General features: G+C 50.4%; 1 protein-coding gene across 1 annotated transcript; it reads right to left on the minus strand.

The window, feature by feature from the left end:
* Positions 1-1047: 1047 nt before the first annotated feature.
* Positions 1048-18602, minus strand: LOC133360481 (zinc finger protein 345-like). Its single transcript, XM_061579235.1, has 6 exons — positions 18283-18602; positions 17789-17903; positions 15360-15443; positions 13717-13821; positions 12043-12863; positions 1048-3248 (listed from the first exon to the last, which is right to left on the minus strand). Exons 2-6 carry the CDS (start codon positions 17901-17903, stop codon positions 2211-2213), a joined length of 2163 nt encoding a protein of 720 aa, XP_061435219.1. The 5' UTR covers positions 18283-18602; the 3' UTR covers positions 1048-2210.
* Positions 18603-19374: the final 772 nt, after the last annotated feature.

Consider the following 19374-nt stretch of genomic DNA (forward strand, 5'->3'; position numbering starts at 1 on the left):
GATTTTGACATAAATCAATAACTCGGTGATTTTCCCTTAAGCCCAAATTAAGTCTAAAAACAGTTGTACATTGTTGGGAATGTTCGTTATAAGTCACACGGTGCTTAAACCAGTTAATCTGAATTCAACGCGATCGCCACTACAGTACAGTAGTTGCCATAACTTGACAACGGTGGGCGGAGTTTGAATGATGCTGATTGGCTGTGGCTCTGCTGCCATCCACTCAGTGGGGCTAAGTTTGATTGACCACTAATGTTTTTTTCATTAACTACATTTTCTTAACTTAAACAAAATGTATACCTATACGAGTGGTTTTTGGCATGGAGATTCGCGGAAAATGCGATATTTGTTGGATTATCCACGATGTTGAATTATCCGCGACCGTCCTCCCCGTCATTAACGCGGCGGAAAATCTGGAGCTTTCTGTATTTATCAAGCTCACTCTCACTCTCCCCCACCCCCACACCATCTATCCCTCTGTCGCCTGGGGTCACGACTGTACCCCATCGGTCGCTACGTTCGAAATTCAACCACCCACAATCCCGAGGCGCGTCCGCGCGCGTTGCAAAAATCGCGAGTTTGTCCGCTGCCGTTCAACCAGAAAACGGCGAGTTGCACAAATGGAAAAGAACGTGCGAGCGTGTCAATGGAGGGAAGAGTGAGCGAGGGCATTGGGCGAATAGATGGGATGAGTCGCTGAACAAGGGGGCGGAATGAGTGAACGAGGCCTGACTAAGAATGAAAACGAAGGGATCATCCAGACGGAACAAAAGTATATACATCCGAAACAACAAAACTGAAACCTTTTTATGAGGATTCATGTCTGCATTAACCACAATACTTGTAGTCAAAATGCAAAAAAACAAAAAAAAACATCCTATGATAATATATAAATTGTCCTTGAAACTGATTGGTCCACACCAAGGGACGGCTTTCTTTTGAGCCTCGACCCAATTGGTGCTCGACCAGAGGATGCCAAAAGGCGTACCTTTTAAAAGAAAGCCGTCCCTTGGTGTGGACCAATCAGTTTCATAGTATGTTTTTTGTTAGAATTTTGACTGCAAGTATTGTGGTTAATGCAGACATGAATCCTTGTAAAAAGTTTTCAGTTTTGTTGCCAGAAAAAAGGGGGAAACCCCTATTATTAGAGGTGAAGATGCTGAAGTGGTCATCCATTGTTTTTTTTATCCTTTACAAACGCAATCGGTTTACCTTGGCAAGCGTTGCGGTCACGTGGGCAGAGTTCACCGATCCATCGGCGAGTGCATTAGGTGTGAGTGACCTCGGTTGGTCTGCTCTCCAGAGTATCTATCCGCTCGTGGAGGTGATTCGTTACATTCTGAAAATGTATCGTTTACTTAAAACCCGAAACAGGAGCAGGATTTCTCCACAACTCTGCCTGTCCCCTGACGAGGCTGGATGTCACGGTACTCGAATTCTAAACGTCGTAGTGGGTTTACTCTACGACACACAACCAGTTGGTGCTGTACTCGAATTGCCACGTTTTGTTTACGTGACAAACTAATTGGCAGTGTCGGGTGGTGACGGCGAGTTTAACGACAGCATTAAAATTTACGCGATCTAACCCAAAAAAAACCCCTATAATATGGATAATATTGGTCGCGAACGCCTACTACTACTGCTAAGGTGTTAAACTGTACAGTTTAAGAGTTTGCGGTGAAACAAAATAAGTATATACAGGGTGCTTTCAAAAAACGTTGACACTTCTGAGAATTTGTAATAACACAAGAAATGTGCCCCTCTGGGCTCTGGAGACCACCTGGAGAAGATTCCAGGCGTGCGTTGACAACGATGGCGAACAAGTGTGAGACTCTTTGACTTTTTAAAACTGTTTGGTTCTTTCGGTAAAATAGCGTGGGTGTACCCTTGGGTGACACCCACCTCAAACCTGGATATAACCTCTTGTTGCAACAGCCCTTTCTTGTTCAGTAGTTCTACTGCTGTATCTTTCTACCTGATGACGATTGCTTGTGTTGCGATCGAAACGTCGTGATCTTTTATTTTTTCTACCCACGTGACTTTACCGAAGAACCAAAGAGTATTTGTTAGCATGTTATGGTGCATTATCTGTTCTTTTTTCCATATAAGTGTTAATAAAAATTTTGGACATATGGTAAGCAACAAAATCATTACCCACTGGTTTTCAAATGGGAGGCAAAAAAAAAACCCATTCGGGACATGCGAGGTTTTCACTCGAGCGCGTGCGTCTTTGAGTGCCTCTTCAGATGACCGCTCTGCGCAAACCCCTCGCCGCACTCCTTGCAAACGTGCGGCTTCTCGCCCGTGTGCGTCCTCACGTGCGCCGTCAGCGTGGAACTCTGCCCGAAGCCCCTGCCGCACTCCTTGCACACGTACGGCTTCTCGCCGCTGTGCGTCCTCCGGTGCTTCTCCAGATCCGAGCGCTGCGCGAAGCCCCGGCCGCACTCCTTGCAAACGTGCGGCCACTCGCCCGTGTGGGTCCTCGCGTGCGCGTTCAGGGTGGCGCGGAGGGCGAAGGCCCTGCCGCACTGCTCGCAAGCGTACGGCCTTTCGCCCGTGTGCGTCCTGGTGTGCGCCTCCAGGGAGGAGCTCTGCGAAAACGCCTTTCCGCACTCCTTGCAAACGTGCGGCCTTTCGCCCGTGTGGGTCCTCGCGTGCGCGTTCAGGGTGGCGCGGAGGGCGAAGGCCTTGCCGCACCGCTCGCACGCGTACGGCCTTTCGCCCGTGTGCGTTCTCGTGTGCGCCTCCAGGGAGGAGCGTTGCGCGAACGCCTTGCCGCACTCCTTGCAAACGTGCGGCCTCTCGCCTGTGTGGGTCCTAGTGTGCCTCTCCAGGTGGGAGGAGAGCGCGAAGCCCCGGCCACACTCGGCGCACACGTGCGGCTTCTCGCCCGTGTGCGTCCTGCGGTGGATCTTCAGGTCGGACGACCTCGCGAAGCCCTTGCCGCACTCGTCGCACGCGTGGGGCCACTCGCCCGTGTGGGTCCTGCGGTGGATCTTCAGGTCGGACGAGCGCGTGAATCCCTTGCCGCACTCGTCGCACGCGTATGGCTTCTCGCTCGCGTGCTTCCCGACGTGCGCCTCCAGGTGGGAGCTTTGCACGAAGCCCTTGCCGCACTCGGCGCAAACGTGTGGCTTCTCGCCCGTGTGAATCCTGAAGTGGATCTTGAGGTCGGACGAGCGCGTGAATCCCTTGCCGCACTCCGTGCACACGTGCGGCTTCTCGCCGGTGTGCGTCCTCAGGTGCTCCTCCAAGGAGTAGCGTTGCGCGTAGCCCTTGCCGCACTCCTTGCACACGTGCGGCCACTTCCCCGTGTGCGATATGAAATGCGTCTCCAAGTTGTAACGCGTCACGAAGCCCTTCCCGCACTCCGTGCACACGTGCGGCTTCTCGCCCGTGTGCGTTCTAGTGTGCTCCTCTAAGTGAGAACGCTGCGCAAACTCCTTCCCGCAATCGTCGCATGTGTGCCTCCGCCGGTCGCCGGTGACCGCCGCGCACGAAGGCGCCGCGACTTCCAGCGGCTTGCCGCACCGCGCACAGGAGGCTCCCGGCGTGGCGGCCGCGCGTCCGGCGTCGTCCGCCCCCGTCCCCAAGTGTCGTCTGCCCACCTCGCACTCCTCGCACAGGAGTTCCGTTCCTGTCGCATCGTCCGCCACACATTTTCACCAAAGGCAAAAGTTCGAGGTTAAAGGACACGAAGAAAAACGAGGCTCGGAGTTCAGGAAACGGCAGCGTCGTTAAGGCTTTAGCTCATCAGCTTCTCTTTTCTTTGACGTACAGGAGGCCCGGGACCGGTTCAGATAATCGCCGTCACCGGTGTTGGTGGCCGTGAGTGGGAATCGAACTCGGGTCGCCGGGTTTGTAGCACAGCGTAGCGCTAACCACTACACCACTGCTCCCAAAAATTCCACGCAACAACAACCGCCATTTGCCACTAAGTGGCGGTGACGTCACCACGACGCTTGTGCCAGACTATGTGCGCTTTGAGGCTATGTGAAGTGTTGAACGCCCGCTGGCAGGAGGTCACGGGGCAGACCCAGGTGCCACGGGTCGACTGAGATGAATGGCCGATGCACCACCTGCGCCCCCTACTGTGCCAACTTGCTGTGCTTTAGCCACCCGGCGTTCCGCTCGTTGTTGTGAGCGTCGCTCCAACCGCCCTCCGTTGTTGTTGGAGGGCGACTGCCTCCAACTGCCCAGTAGCGTCCTTCACGAGCCTCCTCCACAGAGGCCAATCTTGACACCGTTGGTTCCAGTTATTGGCAAGTCCACTCAGCTCCATATCCTCTTGCACTACATTACTCCATCTCTTCTCTAGCCCATGCCATGCCTGTTGAGCCCCCACTAGCCAGCCGAACAAAAGCTATTTAGGCATGCAGTGGCTGGGCAAGCGGGCGGCATGACCCAGCCAACGCAGCCTTGCCTGCCGGAGAAGCTCACTGATGGGACTTTGTCCAGATCTTTCAAGGATTTGTGAGCTCCTCACATAATTCAGCCTGGTTAAACCCAGGATGGATCATAGGCAGGCCAGCCTGGATGTTTCGAACCGGTGAAGATGTTCCAAGAATAGAGAAGGAAGCGTATGACTGTGGCCGAGAAGACCCGAAGCTTCTTGTGGAGCAACAGACCAGGTAGCTTCCACACAGCGTTATACAGCCGATGAGAAGATAATGCAGCTCGACTGATTTGGAGTGAGACCTCTGCTGTCAAACCAGAGCTGGTCATAAGCACACTGCTCAAGTATGGAAACCTCTCCACGCTTTCCACAACTGCCACAACACCAATGGGGAGTTGAAGGGGTGGAGTGATGGAACAAAATACCCAAGCAGGTGCTTAGTTTTGGAGGGGCTGATGATAAGGCCCCACCACTTAGTAGCATGCTCCAGGTTCAGCAGCAGCGCCTCCAACTCCTCATCAGAGTGAGCAGCAATCACCAGATCATCAGCATCTATGTGATGACTCTATGGGTCTCTGTGTGATGACTCTATGGGTCTCTGTAATGAGTCCATAGACGGCAACAAAACAATGTTTACGTTACCAGGTGTGAGGCCCCACTGAGCTGTGTGGCTCTTTTGTCAGATAAGTGACGTGGCCACCACACAAATGATAGCAGCTCAACAGAATTGGCTTATCACGTGGGAATCTATAGTAACCAATTACCCTAAACGCGTGACGTTGCTTCTAAACGTGGAAGGGAAAACCGGAGGAGCCGGAGAAAATTCCACGCGACCTCGGGGAGAGAGAGAGAGAGAAAGAAACCCACGAAACTCCAAATATAGTGAAACTCATGCTCACCGACATCCTCCTCGGACAACTCCACCTCGATGAAGTTCTGGTCTGCGGTGAAGAGACATCCGTGAGATTCCTCTGTCTCCTCCGGACTCTCGATTGCGTCTGCGGCTGCAACGTCAGAAAAAGCGTCACCATGGCCTTTGGACGAGTGGGGGGTGAAACGCACCCGAAGATCGTGCAGTCAAGCTGCCAGCTGGGGATGTTTCCCCTTCCGCATATTAATTGATGAGAGTGGTCTCTCGGTTAACGATATTTCGTTGGTTCCACGAAAAACCGTCGTTAATCGAAATGATCGTGAATCGAACATAGCAAATGCACGTTGAAGGCTTAATTTGATAATAAGTTGACCTTTTTCACACTAAAAACACGAAAGCTTTAAGTCAACACGCAATTTTAACAAATAAATATTGTAAAAACATATTAAAGCATTAATATTAGTGTAGTGGTTTAACACGCGCCAAGGGGGGAAATTGCACACACGTTAGTAGAAATAAAGTGACGACAGAAAAGCAAGAAGTTGCCCGTGTAAAGTACAGCACTACATTAGTATGAACATGGATAAATAATGCATGATGTAGATGCTTACCCCGAGCTCTCATTTCTCTGATAGTGCGTTGTCTTTGAACTGTGCACCTTTTGGCGTCATCTGGTCCAACACCATATGAGACTAGGCTCTAAGAAAAGCTGTCTCTGGTGTGGACCAATCAGTTTCAAGGACAATGCATAAATGATCAGAGTATTGTTTTTTGTTTGCATTTGACTGCAAGTATGGTTAATGTGAACATGATTGCTTGCAAAAGGTGTCCGTTTTGTTGCCAGAAAAAAGGGTAAAAACCCTATTAGTATCGTACAACACGTCGTTGATAAAAAATTGGAAACCCCATGGGAGGCGGATTGCGAGACGAAACATCGTTACTCTGTGGCATCGTTAAACCGAGGGACCGCTGCATTGGCATCCTGCCCTAGTTTGGTTCTTAACAATCTCAAAGCTGTCGTAGGGAAAGGGGGGGCCTCACCATCATCCTCCACTTCCGTTTTCACCACGATCCTCAGGATCTCAGGGCTCAGGCTCCCCTCGTCCTCCTGCTTCACGACTGCGCCTGCAAATTGGCACACACATTGGAACAGACATTGGCACAGACACAGATAAAGACAAAGATCTCACATATAGTCTCAACAGACTGTTGGGGCAAGTGCTGTTAGCGAGCACCCGTGAAAGCCGGGGGTGGGTGGCCAGCACGACGCCCTTTCGCATGGGCACAAACGTTGGCACAGACATTGGCACAGACCTTTGCGGTGACGAGACGAGGCTGTCGCGGGTCAAAGTGGGGGGGACGACGGACCGGTACCGGCCCGCGGCCCCGGGGTTGGAGACCCCTGGGCTAACAGTTCATAGTGGCATTGTCCCTGTGCTGTCCAACTTTTGGCGTTGCCCTCTGGTCTAAGACTGGTTGAGACGAGGCTCTAAAGAAAGCTGTCCCTGGTGTGGACCAATCAGTTTCAACGACAATGCATCATCATCTACTACCAGAGCATCTTTTTAGTTTGCATGTTCACCACAAGTACTTTGTGTGGTTAATGCAGTGACTTGATTCCTCGCTAAAGGTTTCTGTTTGGTGTTTTAACATCTTAATACCTCCTGTTTTATTGCTACCAGAAAGGGTAAAATATGTTCTTATATGGCCAAATACTCTCAACTCGTGACGTTGATTCTAAACGTGGAGGCAAAGGGAAAACCAGAGGATCCGGAGAAGAAATTCCACGCGACCACGGGAAGAGAAACACGCAGAGTCCACATAGACAGCAGCAGGCATTGTCAGGGTCGGGGTCAAACCCACGACCTCCTGTACACCTGGCGAGGTAGTCAACATCTCACCACGGTGAGAGACGCAGACACTAAATATACAGCAGCAGACATCGTCAGGGTCGGGGTCAAACCCACGACCTCCTGCGTACCAGGCGAGGTAGTCAACATCTCCTAGCCACGGGCAATGCAATCTCACCAGCAGCGTGGGCGTCTTCGTGTTTGACCTTCGCGCCCGGCCCCATCAGGTGATCTTCGTCGTTTTCTCGCTTGATGACGAACGTCGACCTGGCGTGCGAAGCCATCTGGGAGGGAAAACCGATCGAGACTCAGACCCTCCCCCCTTTCACTTAAGATGTTGACACGCACACACACGCGAGAGGCAAACACCCACGAAGACTACAGGGTATAGTGTAGTGTATAGTAGTGTATAGTATAGCGTGTAGTGTATAGTAGTGTATAGTGTAGTGTATAGTGTATCGTGTAGTAGTGTGTAGTGTATAGTAGTGTAGTGTATAGAGTAGTGTATCGTGTAGTGTATAGTAGTGTAGTGTATAGTGTAGTGTATAGTGTCGTGTATAGTAGTGTATAGTATAGAGTATATAGTGTAGTGTGTAGTGTATAGTGTGACCCAGCAGCCAACGCGGCCTCCACAACAAAGACAAAGCTCCCCCGTGTAGCCTTCACAGGCTGTAGGGACAAGTGCTGCCGGCAGCGAGTAGCAGCAGCAGCACCTACGAAGGCTCCCGGCGCTGTGGCTACACACACAGAGGGGGGTGGGTGGCCACCAGAACCACCACGCCCGGCCGCCTTTGTCTCTCCCCCAGTGCGCGCGATGTCCGCTATGCTACACCGCTCCACCAGGGTCCTCATTTGAGGCTGAGTCGACCTAGGGGAGGCCCAGGGACCGGTTCAGAAAATCGTCAACGCAAAGACACCCACGAGTCGCTCACCACGCGAGCTCTCCGCCTCTCTCCTCTCCGCCTCTGTCTCTCTCCTCTCCGCCTTTGTCTCTCTCTGTGTCTGTGTCTCTCTGTCTCCGTTTCTGTCTCTGTGTCTCTGTCTCTCTGTGTGTCTCTGTCTCTCTGTGTCTCTGTCTCTCTGTCTGTCTCTCTCTCTGTGTCTCTGTCTCTCCCTGTGTCTCTCTGTGTTGCTCTGTCTGTCTCTGTGTCTCTCTGTATGTGTCTCTGTCTTTCTATCTGTCTCTCTGTCTCTGTGTTTCTATCTGTCTCTCTGTGTCTCTCTATCTGTGTCTCTCTCTGTCTCTGTGTCTCTACGGCTCTTCCAACCCTTCCCCACTCCTCCCTGCCTCACAGCAAACGCCAAGATGCAGCGCAAGACGCAAAGTCCGGCGGGGGAGAAAATGTTGCAGCGAGAGTCTGAGGGTGCAGTGTAGTGTATAGTGTAGTGTATAGTAGTGTATAGTGTAGTGTGTAGTAGTGTATAGTGTAGTAATGTGCAGTGTATAGTGTAGTGTATAGTAGTGTATAGTGTAGCATATAGTAATGTATAGTGTAACTGTGTAATCTTGATTTGAAGTTTTCGTGACTGCAGGGATCCATACTCTTTGGTTCTTTCGGTAAAGTCAGGTAGGTACAAAATAAATTAAATCACGACTTTTCGATCGCAACACAAGCAATCATCATCAGTTGGGAAAACCACGGCAAGAAAATGTTTGCTGAAGTGGGAGAGAGATACCGTGGTTAAGAGGTTATACTTATAGGAACCTCCTGGTTACACCAGCCCACAGGGGATTATTGTGTCCGTCCGTCGTGCAGGGAGGGGCTGGGTGGAGAGGAGGGTGGGGCTGGGTGGGGAGGGGAGGGTGGAGAGGGGCTGGGTAGGGAGGGTAGGAAGGGGCTGGGTGGGGGGTGGGAGGGGTGGGGCTGGGTGGGGAGGGGCTGGTCACCCCGTGGTGCCCTTATAAAACTCAACGTTTAACCTACTCACGCCGGCTTGTGCCCGCCCTCACAGTCGGGCATATTTGCGGAATACACCACGCCCTGGCCGTTGACCCTGGCCATTGACCGAGCAACCCAACGTTCCTACCAGCTCCCTCCGCAGGAATGTGTTATAGGTAAAAGAGGGGGGAGGGGCAAGGGAGGGGGGTAGGGGAGCGTTGCGTGGACGCTAGGAGAGGGAGACTTGAAGCTGGAAAGGGAGAAGTTGGCGGAGCTGGAAGTGGGAGGCTGAGAGAGCTGAGGATGCGTAAAAGTGCCAATGAAGCCAACAACCTCAATGCAGCAATGCCAGAAGCAGGGGATGCAATTCACTCGGTAAAATAGACTAGTGCCCGGTAAATATAGGTAGTCTTCTACTTACGATGGAGATGCGTCACGACGACCCCATCGTAAGTCAAAAATATCGTAAGTCGAAGATGGCCTCGCCTACCCAGGAGTCTTAAAGAATGGTGATAATTTAGCAAAACAGAGCAATTTACAGTAGCGTACTGTATAAACTATATACTGTATTTATTAAATACAATACTGAATTGCACAGTAAAATGTAAAGTATAAAAAACAAGGTAAATTATTAGCCTACCTATATGAACTGCAATTTAATAGGAAACAATCCTATCTGCTATATAAAAAACTTTTAACATGCATTGAACGTATTGTATCGTATCATATTGTACTGTACTCACCAAGATTCTGTCCGTCGTCTGCATTCTTGAACGATGTTAGGTTGTTGATGGCTTCATTAACTTAGTTGTCGGAAGAGGATGGCGATGATAAAGTACAGAATCGTACCTCGTACGCTGCTGCGTTTGCCTGCCGCGCGAAATATAAAATATTGTACAATTTTGTCGTATCGTTATCGCCATCGTAAGATCGAAATATCGTAACTCGGACCATCGTAACTTGGGGACTACCTGTATGATGGAACAACCATAAAGTATTTAAGGTTTTACCTGGTTAATAACATCCTTCCAATGATTGCTTAATTTGTATCCATCTTCTCGGTTGAAATTATGTCTATGTTTATACATTTGGATGGCTTCATGAACAAACCTTTGATAGTAGTCCAAAGGTTTGCAGAGCACCTTGGTCTCGGGAAAAGCAATATCATGAGAGCCCACAGCGTTATAGCAATGGTCAGCCACGGCGGAGGTATTAGTTCTGCCGTATTTCAGATCTGCCTTGTGCTCGCGAACACGGTCCGAGATATGATGTTTCGTTTCCCAATGTAACACCCACCACAGGTGCAACTTAGTTTGTAGACTCCAAGACGTAGTCTCTCCTTCAGGCTCTTCACACTGACCCCAAACGGTTTCTCTCTCCACCCCTTATATCACCTGGCTCACGTGATGCCACGCAGCCAATCATAAGCCTCTCCCATGGAACCTTCTAGATGTTGCTATACAGCCCCAGGGCTATGGACCTTGGCTCGACGCCCCATTGGCTGCGGGCTGAGGCTGGCAGAGCCTATCACCATCGCCCAGTTACCCCCAGGTGCATCCTCATATTACATCTGTATGTATACCTTTCGGTCTTGGCCAAAAGTAAATTTTTAACTTTCGGCTTTGGTTTCGGGGACCAACTGTCAACATAGCAACGGGCATCACCTGGCAACGGGCGTCCCTAGCAACGGCGTCCCAAGCAAACGGGCGTCCCTGGCAACAAACGTCCGTGGTGACATCGTCCCTGGCAACAGGCGTCCCAAGCAAACGGGCGTCCATGGCAACGGTGTCCCTAGCAACAGCTTCCCTAGCAACAGGGGTCCCTGGCAATGGCATCCCTAGCAACAGCTGGGCCTGCAATCCGTGACAGGAGCCTGGCGATTGAATGAGGTAAAGAATGAAGAGGTTTTAGTGATTGAACGAGAGAGGAATATGATCGATTTTGACCTCTTAGAAACTTAAAACAAATACGTTACGATTCTGGTTATGTGTGTGTGTATATAGCGACCGAGACAAAGAATCGGAATCAGAATCTTGTCTTTATACTGGAGGAGGAATCCGATGAGTTATGAAGCTCTTTAATCACAGATGTTGAGTTCGGAGCACGAGGTCAGAAAGTCACAACAACAACACAGAACTCACAAACACGACAGGAGTGCAGTGGGCCGAGTCTTCTGCTGGGTGGGTGCAAGGAAAGTGTTATCACTGAGCACGAGCAAAAGGTGTGTGTGACCACAGTCAGCCTGCTCTCCAGATTATCTATCCACTCGTGGAGGTGATTCGTTACATTCTGAAAATGTATCGTTTACTTAAAACCGAAACAGGAGGATTTCTCCACAACTCTGGCCGTCGACTGACGAGCCTGGATGTCACGGTACTCGAATTCTAAACGTCGTAGCGGGTTTACTCTACGACACACAACCGGTTAGTGCTGTACTAGTCACGAATTGGCAAGTTTTGTTTACGTGACAAACTAATTGGCATCTAAACCAAAAAAACCCTATAACATGGATAATATTGGTCACGAACGCCTACTACTACTACTAAGATGTTACACTGTACAGTATAAGAATTTGCGGTGAAACAAAATAAATATATACAAGGTGCTTCAAAAAAAGTGATGACACTTCTGAGAATTTGCAACAATACCACGAGAAATGTGCCTCCGGGCTCTGGAGACCATCTGGAGAAGATTACAGGCGTGAGTTGACAATGACGGCGAACAAGTGGGAGACTGGCTTTTTTAAAGCTATTAACATTACATTTGTTATCATGTTACGGTTTATTATCCGTTCTCTTTACATTCAAAATGATAATCCCATATAAGTGTTAAAACATTTTTTGAAGCACACTGTATACACGTTAAGCGACAAAACCACTGGTTTTCAAATGGGAGGCATAAAAAAAAACCCATTCGGGACACGCGAGGTTTTCACTTGAGCGCGTGCGTCTTTGAGTGCCTCTTCAGCTGACCGCTCTGCGCAAACCCCTCGCCGCACTCCTTGCAAACGTGCGGCTTCTCGCCCGTGTGCGTCCTCACGTGCGCCGTCAGCGTTGAACTCTGCGAGAAAGCCTTCCCGCACTCTTTGCACACGTACGGCTTCTCGCCGCTGTGTGTCCTCCGGTGCTTCTCCAGATCCGAGCGCTGCGCAAAGCCCCGGCCGCACTCTTTGCACGAGTGCGGCCACTCGCCAGTGTGCATCCTCGCGTGCGCGTTCAGGGTGGCGCGGAGGGCGAAGGCCCTGCCGCACTGCTCGCACGCGTACGGCCTCTCGCCAGTGTGCGTCCTGGAGTGCGCCTCCAGGGAGGAACTCTGCGAGAACCCCTTGCCACACTCCTTGCAAACGTGCGGCTTCTCGCCCGTGTGCGTTCTCACGTGCGCCGTCAGCGTGGAACTCTGCCCGAAGCCCCTGCCGCACTGCTTGCACACGTACGGCTTCTCGCCGCTGTGCATCCTCCGGTGCTTCTCCAGATCCGAGCGCTGCGCGAAGCCCTGGCCGCACTCGGTGCACACGTGCGGCCACTCGCCCGTGTGCGTCCTCGCGTGCGCCTCCAGGGAGGAGCGCTGCGCGAAGCCCTTCCCGCACTCCGTGCACATGTGCGGCTTCTCGCCCGTGTGTGTCCTCGCGTGCTCCGCTAAGTGGGAGCGCTGCGCAAACTCCCTCCCGCAATCGGCGCACGCGTGCCTCCGCCGGTCGCCGGCGACCGCCGCGCACGACGGTGCCGTGGCTTCCAGCGGCTTGCCACACCGCACGCAGGAGGCTCCCGGCGTGGCGGCCGCTCGTCCGGCGTCGTCCGCCCTCGTCCACAAGCGTCGTCTGCCCGCCTCGCACTCCTCGCACAGTAGTTCCGTTCCTGCCGCATTGTCTGCCGCACATTTTCACCAAAGGCAAAATGCAGAGTTTGATGTTAAACAACACGAAGAAAGACGAGGCACGGAGTTCAGGAAACGGCAGCGCCGTTAAGGCTTTAGCTCCTCAGCTTCTCTTTTCTTTGACGTACGGGAGGCCCGGGGCCGGTTCAGATAATCGCCGTCACCGGTATTGGTGGCCGTGAGCGGGAATCGAACTCGGGTTTTTACTCCGCCAAAAACAAAACGATGGCCGTTTTCTCTCAAACGACGCCGGTTTATGCCAAGCGTACGAGTCCCGCAGTGGACATCGCTTCAGCTAGTGGTGCGTCTGGGATATACGACAGGTGATACAAACAAAAAGACGTATTTTATCTGTCACGTTATCAATCTAAAACTAAACTTTTTATGCTAACAGGTGTAGCCCCCCACTGGGCTATGTAGTAGATCTTTCTCAGAAGCGACCAGCCCATCACAAATGACAGCTCAACAAAGGGGCTGATGTCATCATCACGTGGACATTTATAGCAGCAGCGAAATACTCTAAACGTCTATGGGTCTCTATGTGATGGGGTTATGGGTCTCTGTGTGATAACTCTATGGGTCTCTATGTGATGGGGTTATGGGTCTCTGTGTGATGACTCTATGGGTATCTATGTGATGGGGTTATGGGTCTCTGTGTGATGACTCTATGGGTCTCTGTGTGCTGAGTCCATGGGTCTCTATGTAATGAGTCTATGGGTCTCTGTGTGATGACTCTATGGGTCTCGTGGAGGGAAAAAACGGAGGAGCCGAAGAAAATTCCACGCGACCTCGGGGAGAGAGAGAGACACCCACGAAACTCCGAATATAGTGAAACCTCACACTCACCGACATCCTCCTCGGACAACTCCACCTCGATGAAGTTTTGGTCTGCGGTGAAGAGACATCCGTAAGATTCCTCCGTCTCCTCCGGACTCTCGATTGCGTCTGTGGCTGCAACGTCAGAAAAAGCGCCACTGGCCTTTGGACGAGTGGGGGGTGAAACGCACCTGAAGATCGTGCACTCAAGCTGCCAGCTGGGGATGTTTCCCCTTCCGCATATTAATTGGTGAGAGTGGTCTCTCGGTTAACGAAAAACCATCGTTAATCAAAATGATCGTGAATCGAACATAGCAAAATGCACGTTAAAGGCTTATATGATAAGTTCAACTTTTTCACCCTAAAAACATCGTTTGTATGCTTAAACACACAATTTTATATTCTTTGGGTTTTTCGGTAAAGCCACGTAGATAGAAAAATAATAATAAGACCCAAAGAATATGAATTCCTGCAGTCACGAAAGCTTTAAAGTCAACACACAATTTTAACAAAAAAACGTTGTAAAAACATGTTAAAGCATTAATATTAGTAGAAACATGGATAAAAAATGCATACATAGGGCATAAAAAAGGTGCATGACGAGCATAACCATACACGTCAATCACTTATCAGTGCCCGACCTCATTACAGACCAATTCAGACCTTATTGGTCACCCCGTGCCCCTTATAAATCCCAAAGTTCATCCTACAAAGTCCCATCACAAGCGAGAAAATACAAACAAATAGACAAAATAATGTTATTTTGAAGCTTTCGTGACTGCAGGAATCCATACTCTTTGGTTCTTTCAGTAAAGTCACGTAGGTATAAAATTACAATTAAATTTTAAAAAAATTACATATCACGACGTTTCGATCGCAACACAAGCGGTTGTCCTCATGTGGAAAAAAATAATCCAGCAGTAGAACTGCTGAACCAGGAAGAACACAGCGAGAGAGCCGTTACAACGAAGAAGTTCTATATGTGGCGAAGGGCAAGCAGGCGGGGTCTGAGCTGGAAAGGAATTTCATCCCCGCACGCAAGTACGTCAGTTGTATTAATGGGGGAGATTAGGGAGAGAGAGATTAGGGAGAGAGATTAGCATGAAATGAGCTTCCGTCGCGCATAAGAGTATCGTCCCCGCATATGCGCACAACAGCAGTGTTAATGGGAGATTAGCACTATGTTGATGGAAGAGATTAGGCAGAGAGATTAGGGGGATTAGCAAAAATAATGTTGTCCGTATTGAAACGGCTGTACGCCGTATGGAACTGAAAACTCAATTTCCCAGTACAAGAATAGGCCGAGAAGGCTTAAGTATTCAAGAGAGCCGTTTCCAGAAGCAACGCAACATCAAACATCGAAAAGCCCGCAGCCAGCCGCCCTCAAAACGCTCGTAAAAGGGGCGGTCGTGGATTGGCTGAGGTCTGCTGGGTCCACTTGGGAGCGCTCCGATTGGCCGAAATTGGCGGCTCCGCGTGGTATCGTACAACACGTCGTTTATAAAAAAAGAGTATCGCAAACAGAAACAATGGGAACCCCCTTGAAAGGCGGATCGCGAGTCGAAACATTGCTACCCTGTGGCATCATTAAACCGAGGGACCTCTGCATTGTTATCCTGCCATAGTTTGGTTCTTAACAATCTCAAAGCTGTCGTCGGGAAAGGGGGCCTCACCGTCATCCTCGAATTCCGTTTTCACCACAATCCTCAGGATCTCGGGGCTCAGGCTCCCCTCGTCCTCCTGCTTCACGACTGCGCCTGCAAATTGGCACACACATTGGAAAGCCGGAACCGTACATGAGGGGGTGGGTGGCCAGCACGACGCCCTTTCGCATGGGCACACACGTTGGCACAGACATTGGCACAGATGTAATGGGTTCCGGAGACACTTGTTGAGGTAACTTCTTTATTACAATACAACACTCCAACAGTCCTGATACTCTGTTACAGCCTAGGTACACAGCCTAGATACACTACTCTGGCTATGCTGTTCACTGCACCGATATGCTTGTTCACTGCACCAATATGCTTCGCTATTCCCTTCGACTTCTCCAAAAACTAATTCTAGTTGTTGTACCCGTCAAGAATGAAAGCATTGGCGCCAGCGTCAGGATTGGGCTTGGCGAATAGGTAGCAATATAAGCAGTACGCCTTGTCAGTCACTGGAGAATACTCCAATCATTGTTCGCAGTGCTCATTCTTGAACCAGCTCTTAGAGAATGAACGAGGCTGAGCATTCTGGCTGTACTTGGTCCTGGGATATGACTTCAAGTCAGGTTGATGAGGACCGGATTGCAGGTATGCATGTCGCGCGCTATCACGTTCATCCGGTTCGTAATCTGAAATTGGTGTGCGTTTGCTAGGATCTCGTTCAATAGTCACCATAGTACCGCGGTCATCTTAAGACAACCGACTCTTTTTTCGAGCAGGGGATTTTCCACTATCATGTGACGACGGACCCGTTGACACAGGCGCAGACTCCTCTGCCTTTTCTTCTTCAGAATCTTGCTGCAATTCCAAATCCTCCAGCTCACTTCCTGGCTGATCACTTTCTTTATCGCTTTCCGAACCAATTTCTGGATCTGGCTCTGGCACATGTTGAGGCTCAGGCACTGAAGGTGAAAAATAGTCAAACAGAGTTTTTGTTGGTCGCATTGTGCTGTCAGCCTTTCAGCCTGTCAGCCCGCTGCTGCTCACAGAGTGAATCCGAATCCCGATTGTACCAGAAGGCTGTGGCGGATGTACGGAGTTTATTAATAGGTCGGAGCCGCTGATGTGGCTAATAAGTTTGATTAGTTCGAAAAGCTGCCGCTCAAGCAGCCTGCAGGGCAGCACAAGGTGGCAGCCAGCATTTTGCAGCAGCCGGATATCCGATTACCGACTTTCCCAAAATTTCAGGGGGGGCTAAGCCCCCCCCCCTGTGGCTCTGCCCCTGGTGGCCAGCACGACGCCCGACCACCTTTCGCATGGGCAGCAACAACAACCGCCATTCGCCACTAAGTGGCGGTGACATCACAACGACGCATGTGCCAGGCCATGTGCACCTTGAGGTCACTTTAAGTGTCGAATGCCCGCTGGCAGGAGGTCACGGGGCAGACCCAGGTGCCACGGGTCGACTGACTGAGATGACTGGCTGATGCACCACCTGTGCCCCCTACTGTGCCAACTTGCTGTGCTTTAGCCACCCGGTGCTCCGCTTGTTGTTGTGAGCGTCGCTCCTCCGCCCTCCATTGTTGTTGGAGGGCGACTGCCTCCAACTGCCCAGTAGCGTCCTTCACGAGCCTCCTCCACAAAGGCCGATCTTGACACCGCTGGTACCGGTCATCGTCAAGTCCACTCAGCTCCACGTCCTCCTGTAACACATCACTCCATCTCTTCTCTAGCCCGTACTGCGCCCGTTTAGCCCCCTTGATCCGGCCGAACAAAGGCTGTTTAGGCATGCGGTGGCTGGGCATGCGGGCTACATGACCCAGCCAACGCAGACTTGCCTGCTGAAGGAGCTCACCGATGAGACTTTGACCAGATCTTTCGAGGATCTGTGAGTTCCTCACACAATCCAGCCTGGTTAAACCCAGGATGGATCGTAGGCAGGCCAGCCTAAATGTTTCTAACCGGCGAAGATGCTCCATTTGGGGGGTCCACGTTTTGCAAGCGTAAAGAATGGAGGGAATGACTGTAGCCGAGAAGACCTGAAGCTTCGTGTGGAGCGACAGACCAGGCAGCTTCCACACAGCGTTACGCAACCGATGAAAAGATATTGCCGCTCGACTGATTCGGAGTGAGACCTCCACTGCCAAACCGGAGCCGGTTATGAGCACACTGCCCAGGTATGAGAAACTCTCCACTCTCTCCACGCGACCACAGGAAGAGAACACGCAGACTCCAAATATACAGCAGCAGGCGTCGTCAGGGTTGGGATAGAACCCACGACCTCCTGTAGACCAAGCGAGGCAGTCACCATCTCCTCGCCACCGTGATGATGAGAGAGACGCAGACTCCAAATCTACAGCAGCGAGCATGGTCAGGGTCGGGATCGAACCCACGACCTCCTGCACACCAGGCGAGGTAGTCAACATCTCCTAGCACGGGCAATGCAATCTCACCAGCAGCGTCGGCGTCTTCGTGTTTGACCTTCGCGCCCGGCCCCATCCCGAGGCTCGGGTGATCTTCGTCGTTTTCTCGCTTGATGGCGAACGTCGACCTGGCGTGCGAAGCCATCTGAGGGAAAACCGATCGAGACTCAGACCCCCCCACCTTTCACTTAAGATGTTGACACGCACACACGCACGCGAGAGGCAAACACCCATGAAGACTACAGGGTATAGTGTAGTGTATAGTGTAGTGTATAGCGTAGTGCATAGTGTAGTGTCTAGTGTATTGTATTAGTGTATAGTGTAGTGTATAGTATAGTATGTAGTATATTAGTGTATAGTAGTGTATAGTGTAGTGTATAGTTGTGTATAATGTAGTGTATAGTGGAGTATATAGTAATGTATCGTGTAGTGTATAGTGTAGTGTCCGCTACGCTACACCTCATTTGAGGCCCAGGGACCGGTTCAGAAAATCGTCAACGCAGAGACACCCACGACTCGCTCACCACGCGAGCTCTCCGCCTCTCTCCTCTCCGCCTTTGTCTCTCTCTGTGTCTGTTTCTGTGTCTCGTCTCTGTCTCTCTCTGTCTCCGTCTCTCTGTGCCTCTCTGTCTCTGTCTGTGTCTCTGTCTTTCTCTGTCTCTCTGTGTCTCTATCTGTCTGTCTGTGTCTCTATCTGTCTCTGTGTCTCTGTGTGTTGCGTGTTAAACAGTCTAACATGTAGCGTCTGTGTAAGTTGCACTGCGTTGTAGGTTTTCATTATAAAATCACAAATCTGTGTCTCTATCTGTCTCTGTGTCTCTCTGCGGCTCTTCCAACCCTTCCCCCCTCCTCCCTGCCTCACAGCAAACGCCAAGATGCAGCGCAAGACTCAAAGTACGGCGGGGGAGAAAATGTTGCAGCGAGAGTCTGGGGGTGCAGTGTAGTGTATAGTGTAGTGTATAGTGGCGTGTGTAGTAGTGTGTAATGTAGTGTATAGTAGTGTATAGTGTAGTGTATAGTAGTATGCAGTGTATAGTGTAGTGTATAGTGTAGTGTGTAGTGTAGTATATAGTAGTGCATAGTGTAGTGTGTAGTAGTGTATTTGTGTAGTGTGTAATAGTGTATAGTATAGTGTATAGTAGTGTATAGTCGTGTAGTGTGTAGTAGTGTATAGTGTAGCGTATAGTGTAGTATGTAGTAGTGTATTTGTATAGTGTAATGTATAGTAGTGTATAGTGTAATGTATAGTAGTGTATAGTAGTGTATAGTGTAGTGAATAGTAGTGTATAGTGTAGTGTATAGTGTAGTATCGTGTCTGTCGAGCACGTTGTTAAGTGGTTATCACCTGAATAGTCGCTTGCTATGAAGGGTGCGGTTGGTGTCCAGATATCAGCACAGGTCATGGAGTAAACCCGTGCACCTCCGATGAGCACGGTCGGCTATGTACGGTGGTGAAAGAAGTTCAGCGTCCATAATACTACACTATACACTACATACTACACTACACTATACACTACACTATACACTAATATACACTACTATACACTACACTATACACTACATACTACACTACACTATACACTAATATACACTACTATACGCTACACTATACACTA

Source organism: Lethenteron reissneri, chromosome 69 (assembly GCF_015708825.2).
Source record: "Lethenteron reissneri isolate LAM-NWPU_2019-01 chromosome 69, ASM1570882v1, whole genome shotgun sequence".
In the NCBI taxonomy this organism is placed as follows: Eukaryota; Metazoa; Chordata; class Hyperoartia; order Petromyzontiformes; family Petromyzontidae; genus Lethenteron; species Lethenteron reissneri.